The 9,674-nt window shown below is 33.9% G+C and overlaps 2 protein-coding genes across 2 annotated transcripts; both read right to left on the reverse strand.

Moving 5' to 3' along the window:
* Positions 1–238: 238 nt before the first annotated feature.
* Positions 239–2,129, reverse strand: LOC140891905 (cytochrome P450 84A1-like). The gene is made up of 2 exons (XM_073300574.1): positions 1,169–2,129; positions 239–1,040 (listed from the first exon to the last, which is right to left on the reverse strand). Exons 1-2 carry the CDS (start codon positions 2,123–2,125, stop codon positions 423–425), a joined length of 1,575 nt encoding a protein of 524 aa, XP_073156675.1. The 5' UTR covers positions 2,126–2,129; the 3' UTR covers positions 239–422.
* A 3,989-nt stretch (positions 2,130–6,118) lies between these two features.
* On the reverse strand, positions 6,119–8,335 carry LOC140892411 (cytochrome P450 84A1-like). The gene is made up of 2 exons (XM_073301287.1): positions 7,415–8,335; positions 6,119–6,739 (listed from the first exon to the last, which is right to left on the reverse strand). Exons 1-2 carry the CDS (start codon positions 8,333–8,335, stop codon positions 6,119–6,121), a joined length of 1,542 nt encoding a protein of 513 aa, XP_073157388.1.
* Between the last annotated feature and the right edge of the window lie 1,339 nt (positions 8,336–9,674).

Below are 9,674 nucleotides of genomic sequence, written 5' to 3' on the forward strand. Positions count from 1 at the left end.
ATTCAAAGGGCTCTCTTTTTTAAAGACGGGCCCAATATTTGGTGTAAATTATGGTTCCAGCTCCCCTTGATTGTAGCAATATCATGGATGCATGATTGGATACTTAAACACTCCATAAATTTAAAATTCGAGCTATATATACTTGCATGTTCCAGCATTTGCACACTTTTATCTTACAAGCTTTAAGATCCAACAAAATAAAGTCCGATACTTTCATTTTTTTTTGAAGACACGACACACCAAATTTTATAAAACATCAGAAGAAGAATTACAAACATCGTCCATGATAATTCTAATAATAGAACTAGGAATAACAGTAGAAATACAAAAACAAGCATATTGAAGAGCCGATACTTTCATAAACGTACGTTTTATGATCCAATAAAAATCACACGAAATATATAATTCAGCGTCTCACGCTACTATCGTAGCGTGAGACGATGACTCGGGATAGCAACAAGTTGGACTGCCCTAGGTGCGGCGAGTCCATACACGTCGTTCATATCAAGCTCACTAGGCTTCATGCCATCCGGTAAAGTCCAATTGAAGCAATGGCAAAGGTTAGCAACGGTCAACTCCAATGCATAGAGCCCCAGTTGCATACCCGGGCACGACCTCCGACCCGACCCGAATGGTATAAACTCAAAGTTACTTCCTTTAAAATCTGGTGCACCACCCTCTAGGAACCTTGAGGGCTTGAATTTGTTGGGCTCTTCCCATACATTTTTGTCCCGGCCGATCGCCCACGTGTTGATCATCACGTGTGCCCTAGCCGGGATCCTGAACCCATCAACCACGGTATCGGTTGCGGTCTCGTGGAGGAGGAGGGGGATCGGAGGGTGTAGGCGGAGGGTTTCTTTGACTACGCATTTGAGGTATGTGAGCTTGTCGAGGTCGGACTCGTGGACCTTCCGGTTTAGTCCAACTACATCAGCTAGTTCTTGTTGTAGTTTGGTTAGGTCCTCCCAGCTCGTCATTAGTTCTGCCATGGTCCATTCTACGGCTGATGACACTGTTTCTGTCCCTCCAAACATGACATCCTTTAGAAAAATGGGGGGAAATTGCATATGAGAAAAGTTGTTAATGGAATGGTTCTTATAGAAGTAAATATATTAAAGCTGTCATCTCCAAAAATGTAAGCAAACACATAAATTAAAATGAGTGTTACCATGATCAGGGCTTTGATGTTGTCTCTTGTAATGCTTAAGGCCGACCCTAAATCCCTTTTTCCTCCATCTTCATCATAAAATTCTATTAACTCATCAACCATATCATCCTCAAAACCATCGCAAACTTCATTATTTTTTCTGTTTGTCTTCTTTTCTAGATGATCATCTATGATCTTATCGATAAATACATCCAACGATCCTCGAGCTCTATCAAGCCTCTTGTGTAAATCTCCCCCTTGGTAACAAATCCAACCCAACCAAGGTATGAAATCAACAACATTAAACTCCCGGAAGAGCTTGGAAAATTCTTGCATGATCCTCAAGAATTCCACTTTTCCTTCTTCTGGTATGGATCCGAATGCAGCCCTATAAGTGATATCCCTAGTCAACCCGAGCACCATCGCACCAAGATTGACAGATGAACCTATCCTAGCATCGACTTTCTTCAAGAACGAATCGATCTCTTCGCGAACCGACGCCCATGATTCGGCCTTTTTCCTACTGAAAACCTTCATCACACAAATCTTCCTCATCTGCCTCCAAAAGGGTCCGTAGTGTGCAAAAGCCATGTCAGCTCTATCGTAGGTCAGGTAACTTATCGCAACCGTGACAGGACGATTCGAGAACACGTTGTCTTGTGTTTGTAGGACTTGTCTTGCCATCTCCGGCGTGGACACCGCCACCATGTGGAGCTGCCCCATTTTCAGGTGGCACAATCCGCCGTAGACCTCCGCCAGCTCCGCCAGGCTGCGGTGGGTTAATTTTTTCATCGTGAGCAAGTTGCCTATCAATGGCAATCCCTTTGGCCCAGGTGGAAAAGGGTTTCTTCTTGCAAAATTTCTCCACCAGATAGTGAAGAAAATGATCAGAAGTAATATTGGCAAGGCTAAGGATTTCATGTTTGGGTTGAATTGGAAAAAATTCTCCATTGTTGTGTGTTTTATCTGCAAATGCATGTGTACGTAGTTTTTCTACATTTACGCACACACTTACACACACACATATATATATATATATATATATATATATATATCTATATAGATAATAGATTGCAAACATCTTCTATGGTGGAGATTTCTTTAATTTATTGGCTAATTAAATTAAATTAAATTACATTCCATTACATTAATTAATTAAATGCATGGGTATATACTGCCAAAAAGAAAATAATCACTGCATGGATATATTAATATATTGTATACTGCCAAAAAGAAAATAATCATGCATGTAAGGTACTTACATGATTCTTAATTATTCTATTATGAATTATATATACATAAATGATACAGGATAATTTTAAAAATATAAAAATAGTATGGGAAGGATAAACCTTGCATTCACGGGTTCTTTTTATCAGGATATATAATATATACTATTCTGTGAAGTTTTAGGGGTTTTTTTTTATCAATTTATTATTGTTTTTCATTAAATTTCTATATCAAAAGCAACGTGATTTTTTTAATTTTTTTTAAAAAAATCATTAATCTATAGTACTGAAATCTGAGAGAAAAATCCCGGTTTAGTCCTAAATGTTTGGACACATTCTCGGTTCAGTTCTAAATGTTTGGACGTTCCCGGTTTGGTTCTAAATGTTTCTCAAAAGTTCCCGGTTCAGTCCTAAATGTTTATACGTTTCCGGTATGGTCCTAAATATTTCCCAAAAGTTCCCGGTTCAGTCCTAAATATTTTTACATTGCCGATTTCGTGCCAAATATTTCTCATTAAAATTGAGTTTTATATTATTTATTATATATTTAACATTAAACAAGTTGTAAATAAAACACAAATTTATTAGAGCTTTTATCCAAATTTAAATCAATTTTACACAATGTTCAAAATGAAAATATTAAATTCATGATGCTACAAAATAAAAACTTAAATAAAATAAACGAAACTTGAGGAATTAAAATTTAATGATGTTATTTCACATTTCTATTAATTTTGTTATATTCTCATTCACGATGCTTGCACATTTAAAAAAAAATCTGGAGGTTGAAAAAAGATATATATCTTTTTAAAACTCTTTTTATAATTTAAAAAATTAATATTTGAGAAAAATTTACTATTAAATAAAACTTAATTTCATATCACTACTTCAACAGTGGTCAAATAATTCATTATATTTTCTCAATTGTTAACCATAAGTATTCTTCTCTTGAAAAATTTGTTGAAAATTTCAAATATTTTGTGAAATAAGTAATACTACTTATTTGATAAAATATTTGTTTATTTGTTTGTGATTGATAATTTTTTTAACTATAAGATTGCACGGTTCAATTATTTTTTTATTCTATAATTTTATTTTGCATAATTTATATTATATTTTCATTTGAAAGAAATTCGTGTTCATTTATTATTATTATTATTATTATTATTATTATTATTATTATTATTATTATTATTATTATTATTATTATTAGCTTCTATTTTATTTAACTTTGTCTTTTGTTTGTAAGTTTTTTTTATCACACTTTGTTTGTAGATGGAAGGACCAAATCGATAACTTTTGAAAAATATTTAGGACGAAATCTGGAACCTAAAACATTTAGGACTGAACTGAAATTTTTTTAAAACATTTGGGACCAAAAAGGGAACATAAAAATATTTAGGACTGAATCGGAAATTTTTGAAAAATATTTGGGACCAAACCGGGAACGTTCAAATATTTAGAACTGAACCGGAAATGTGTCCAAATATTTAGGACTGAACCGGGATTTTTCCGAAATGTGATGACCGAAATTAAAAACAAAGTTAGACCTAGCTAGTTGCTGAGGGGAGAAAAAGAGAGTATGTGTTATAGCCATACGTACAGGCGGATTCTTAATTTTTTTTTTCCCTTAATTCTTAAAATTGTTTTTATTCTACTTTCAAAAAAATTGTTTTTATTCTTAATTACATAATAATTATTTTTAATATATAAAGTTCTCTTCTTATAAATATATATTATATTTAAGATTCAAAACACAATTATTTACAAATGAATGAACTTAATTGAGATGAGTAGCAACCGACAGTTTATATTTTATGTGATATATATCTATATCAAGGTCCCAAATTGTGACGAAATTGATCAAGACTCTATTGTAATAAATTCATCTCTAACTAAAAAAAGAAGAAGGAACAAAAATGTAGAATTCATAGCAATGGTACTAGTATAGTTAAATTAATGTAAAATTATAATCACTTACATCTTTCATATTTTTAATTTAAGATTATTTTTTATGGCATATCATCGAACTACTCAAGACTTATTGGTTATATGATTGTATGAATTTGTAGTTATTCGTGTATCAATGGAAGAGGTTTTGCTATCAACTTAATTGGTCGTTTGAAAAAGAACAAAAATTCATATTTATTTGACTCGACTCATGCATTAAAAATATTACATTTATATTTAAATATTAATTTTCATTATAAATATAATTCGATCGAATATATATATACGTGATATTATTCACAAAAGGCCTACGTACTACTCCTGTAAGTGATGGTAGCCGGTGGATAAGTTGAGATTATATTGTGTAGTTTGCTATCAACTTGGTCCTTTGAAAGTCATGATGCTGGTGGATTAGTTGAGATTATATACATCGAGTGATTTGAATTTATTCGATTGCATGGCCACTGTGTTTTTTTGTTGTTGTTGTGCTGATCGGTACTTACAATTTGCGGATGATTATTATTATTACTAATACTTCGTTACACGCGTGACACATTATGTATTTGTATTTTTTTTTTTAGCGAACAAAATGGTCAAATAAAAAAATGCGAAAAAATTGTGGGGTTTAGCAAACAAATTAATAGTGTCACCAAAACACAATAGATTCAATTTTGCAAAGATGTATGGTTGACATTCTCGTAAATAAAAAATATCAACGTGCACAAAGTGAATATCATTTTGATAAATAAGAAAATATCAAGGGCTGAGAAAAAAGAAGATCGTATAAAATGACTAATGTGCCTAATATATTTTTTTTTTTGGGAATACGTTATGATATAATCTTAAATTTATTTCAAGCTCCACCAACTAATTGAAAAATAGTTAATTAAAAAAATTATACTATAACAAGATAGTAAGATATTATTATTATTATTATTATTATTATTACTTGAAAAAGGAAAAAGTTGAGGTAGTCATGAAAATTTTTTCAAGCTGAATCTCTTGGACGACGTGACCAAGGACCCAAATAGAGCTTCTGCACACTCAAGAAACCAATGAATGCGCGCCAACAGAGTTTTCCGACGTAATCACACCGATGTTCGAGTCAATCTTGGCTCACAAATAGAGGGTAAAAAATAGAAATGATACATTAAAATGCATGCAGTAATAATGTAATATCATGTGTACAATTTGGGGGGTACAGACTCAATCTCAAGGCCCTAGCCCCAGCTCCTGCACCAAAAACCCTTGCACAAATTACCTTGCCCATCACTCTTGACTTCTCAGCCGCATGCCACCTGGTTTAATCACCACTCTTAAATGTTTTTTTAGTCCAAATGGTTTTTTTTTTACTTTGATTACCAAGAAAATAAGAGAATTTCGTAACATATATCTTCAACATCGGGAAAATCATAATTTTGGTCCGTTTTCATTGGTAATGTTGATATGACACTAAATACTTTGGTGCCACAACGTACATTGTCATATCATACCAACTTATATTGCTCCAAAAACATAAAATTATGGACTAAGAGTCTAAGACTTAATTTGACAATATATTAAAGATCAAAATTACACAGAGACTGAAAATGTGATTTTCTCTTTCAATCCACATATTTAGAGTTAACGAGTCTCCACAAATTCGATCTATACATCATACATGCGGCTCTATTATTTGCACAGGAGATCAAAACTATATAAATATATATATATATTAATTTATTTATTCATGTACGCTTTATAATCCAATAAAAACTAATGCACGAAATATATATAAATTCCATGTAGCACGCTAAATTAGTCGAGTGAGGCGACGACTCGGGATAGCTACAAGTTGAACTGCCCTAGGTGCTGTGAGTCCAAACACATCATTCATATCAAGCTCACTAGCCTTCATGCCATCCGGTAAAGTCCAATTGAAGCAATGGCAAAGGTTAGCCACGGTCAACTCCAATGCATAGAGCCCTAACTGCATACCCGGACAGGACCTCCGACCCGACCCGAATGGTATAAACTCAAAGTTACTTCCTTGGAAGTCCGGTGCACCACCTTCTAGGAACCTTGAGGGCTTGAATGTGTTGGGGTCATCCCATGCATTCTTGTCCCGACCGATGGCCCACGAGTTTATCATCACGCGTGCCCTAGCCGGTATCTTGAACCCGTCAACCACCGTGTCGGTGGCGGTCTCGTGGAGGAGGAGGGGGATCGGAGGGTGGAGGCGGAGGGTTTCTTTGACGACGCATTTGAGGTATGTGAGCTTGTCGAGGTCGGACTCGTGGACGTTCCGGTCTAGTCCAACTACGTCAGCTAGCTCTTGTTGTAGTTTGGTTAGGTCCTCCCAGCTCTTCATTAGCTCTGCCATGGCCCACTCTATGGAAGATGCCACTGTTTCTGTCCCTCCAAACATGACATCCTTTGGAAAATGTATGGGAAAAAAATCCATATAAGAAAAGACGTTGATGGAATGATTAGTGATTACGATATTTTGGGAGAAAATGTTATTTAGAAATAAATATTATATTATTTTACCTACTAATATGATATGGTATACATAAATAAATAAACATATTATGTTGTACATAAGATTAAATTAAAGCTCCATCTCCAACTATAAGCTAACACATAAATTAATAAAATAGGAAAACTTTATTTATGTTTGCTGCTTTATGCATGATTTTGGTCATATATGTTTATTAATAAATTTCAGTTTTAATAATTTATCTTTTTGATTTTTACAATTTTAGTATATTCTCATCATGAGCAGGGGCGGACCCAGAAATTTTGGTTAGAAGGGATACAAGTACGGACGGAGCTATGTGTTGTTCCGCCGGAATGGTCGCTTGGGCGATCTTTTTTTTTTTCTATTTTTTATACATTAAATTTAGTCAACTTTGTCAATATCTCAGTGAACAATTTTAAAAATAAAAAGATAAAAGTTCAACACATAAAAAAAATAGAGAGCTTAGAAAATTTTATTTTGGATAGAGATAAAAATCTGGCTACGTTATTGTATACAATTCATAAAACAATCATGAATATGCATTTTATATCAAGTAAAAAACGACGGGAAAAGTTAAAACATACGTACCATGATCAAGGCCTTGATGTTGTCTCTAGTAATTCTCATGGCCGACCCTAAATCACTTTTTCCTCCATTTTCATCATAAAATTCCATCAACTCATCGACCATATCATCCTCAAAACCATCACTATTTTTTCTATTTCTCTTCTTTTCTAGATGATCATCTATGATCTTATCGATGAACACGTCCAACGATCTTCTAGCTCTATCAAGCCTCTTGTTTAAATCTCCCACTTGATAATTAATCCAACCCAACCAAGGCATGAAATCCACAACATTAAATTCTCCGAAAAGTTTGGAAAATACTTGCATGATCCTCAAGAACTCCTCTTGTCCTTCTTCCGATTTGGATCCGAAAGCAGCCCTATAGGTGATATCCCTAGTCAACCCGAGCACCATCTCACCAAGATTGACATGAGATGAACCTATCCTAGCATCGACATTCTTCAAAAACGAACCGATCTCTTCGCGAACCGACGCCCACGATTCCGCCCTCTTTCGACTGAAAACCTTAGTCACACAAATCTTCCTCATCTGCCTCCAAAAGGGTCCGTAGTGTGCAAAAGCCATGTCCGATCTGTCGTAGGTAAGGTACCTTATCGCAACCGTGGCGGGACGATTCGCGAACAAGTTGTCTTGTGTTTGCAGGACTTGTCTTGCCATCTCCGGCGTGGACACCGCCACCATGTGGAGCTGCCCCATTTTCAGGTGGCACAAACCGCCGTAGACCTCCGCCAGCTCCGCCAGGCTGCGGTGGGTTAAAGTTTTCATCGAAAGCAAGTTGCCTATCAATGGTAAACCCTTTGGCCCTGGAGGAAAAGGGTTTCTTCTTGCAAAATTTCTCAACCAGAGAGTGATGAAAACAAGAAGTAATATTGGCAAGGCTAAGGATATCATGTTTGGGTTGAATTGGATTAAATTCTCCATTGTTGTAGTTTATGTGCAAATATATGTTACTTTTTCTACATGTACATATATATATATATATATATTGAGAAATAAGAAAAGTAATTGGCAACACCAAAATCCAAGACTGCGATTTTCTTCTATAATGAAGCTAATTAAATTAAATGCATAGGTATACCATACTGCTAAAAAGAAAATAAACACTGCGTGACATCTGTTTTAATTTTCTGCGGTTGGATAATATTCGGCCATACATTATATAAACTATATGAAAAATACGCATGATTTGCATGTGTAAAATATAAGTTTTTTTTATATGTAATTTTTTTTTTTCTGAAAGCAAAAAATGGAGTAAGTGAGAGGTTTAGTGGGACAGTGAATAAGAAGGGGTAATTACGGAATAAAAAATTTTGGTGTCCTCAAAATTAGTTAGTATATTAGGCTCATCTTTTATATAATAACATAGATATGCATGATTCTTAATTATTTTTTCACACATTTTTTTTTCTTTTTTAGACGCGATAGTCATTAATTTGCAAGGAAAAATAAAAAGGGGAGAATGTAAAGTCTTTTAATGCGAGGAGTAAAGATATCTCAAAATATCTTATTTCTTTGTACTTTCTCAATAAATGCGAGAAAGAATGCAGTCGAACATATATGGGAGCAGGATATTGTATAAAGAGTTCTATTCTTGTTTATGCACAAAAACACACATGGTTAAATAAATGGAAAAATAAAATTTAAAAAGGTCACATCAAACTCATTTTTTTTTTTTTGTATATATTAGCTAGGCTAATTCTTAAGAAACACTCCATCCGTCTCACACATATAGACTTGTATGTGTTTTTTTTAATTATGAAAGTGTTTGTAAATTTTGATTTTATAAAACAATTCCTCATTTTACCGTTATTTAATGAAGGATTTAATAAGACTAAATTGGTAAAAGAGTGGAAAATTTAACGTTAAATATGAAAATTATACTGAATAATTGTTACTGTTGAAAAAAAAATGTAGCCTACATTAGTGTAGTGTGACAGTGGAAATAGTATAGATAACTAGATAAGCCAAACTAAGCATATAAAGGGCCGCTCAGTTGGGCTTGGTTATTCACTATAATTTGAGCTTTTAAGCCCACACAACGGGGTGATTCATCCTGGCCCTAATCAGAGGCATATTAAAAGATTTTCTTTCTTTCTTCTTTTTGTTTGCAAAAGTTATTTCTTTCGTCATAAAATGTTTTTTTGAAAAATATTCATTCACCTCAATAATCTATATCTATGTATATATAAAAGCAGAGTTGTTGCCAAAATTAGAAAGTTTCCGCCAAAATGTTTGGTTAAAAAAGGAAATACAAGCTGTA

Source organism: Henckelia pumila, chromosome 3, assembly GCF_033568475.1.
Source record: "Henckelia pumila isolate YLH828 chromosome 3, ASM3356847v2, whole genome shotgun sequence".
NCBI classification, from domain to species: Eukaryota; Viridiplantae; Streptophyta; class Magnoliopsida; order Lamiales; family Gesneriaceae; genus Henckelia; species Henckelia pumila.

Coding starts and splice junctions, on each gene's coding strand:
- LOC140891905 (XM_073300574.1), bottom strand. CDS start 2,125: ATGCATTTGCAGATAAAACACACAACAATGGAGAATTTTTTCCAATTC. Junction 1,041..1,168: donor ACATCAAAGCCCTGATCATG/GTAACACTCATT, acceptor ATTTTTCTAAAG/GATGTCATGTTTGGAGGGAC.
- LOC140892411 (XM_073301287.1), bottom strand. CDS start 8,335: ATGGAGAATTTAATCCAATTCAACCCAAACATGATATCCTTAGCCTTG. Junction 6,740..7,414: donor ACATCAAGGCCTTGATCATG/GTACGTATGTTT, acceptor CATTTTCCAAAG/GATGTCATGTTTGGAGGGAC.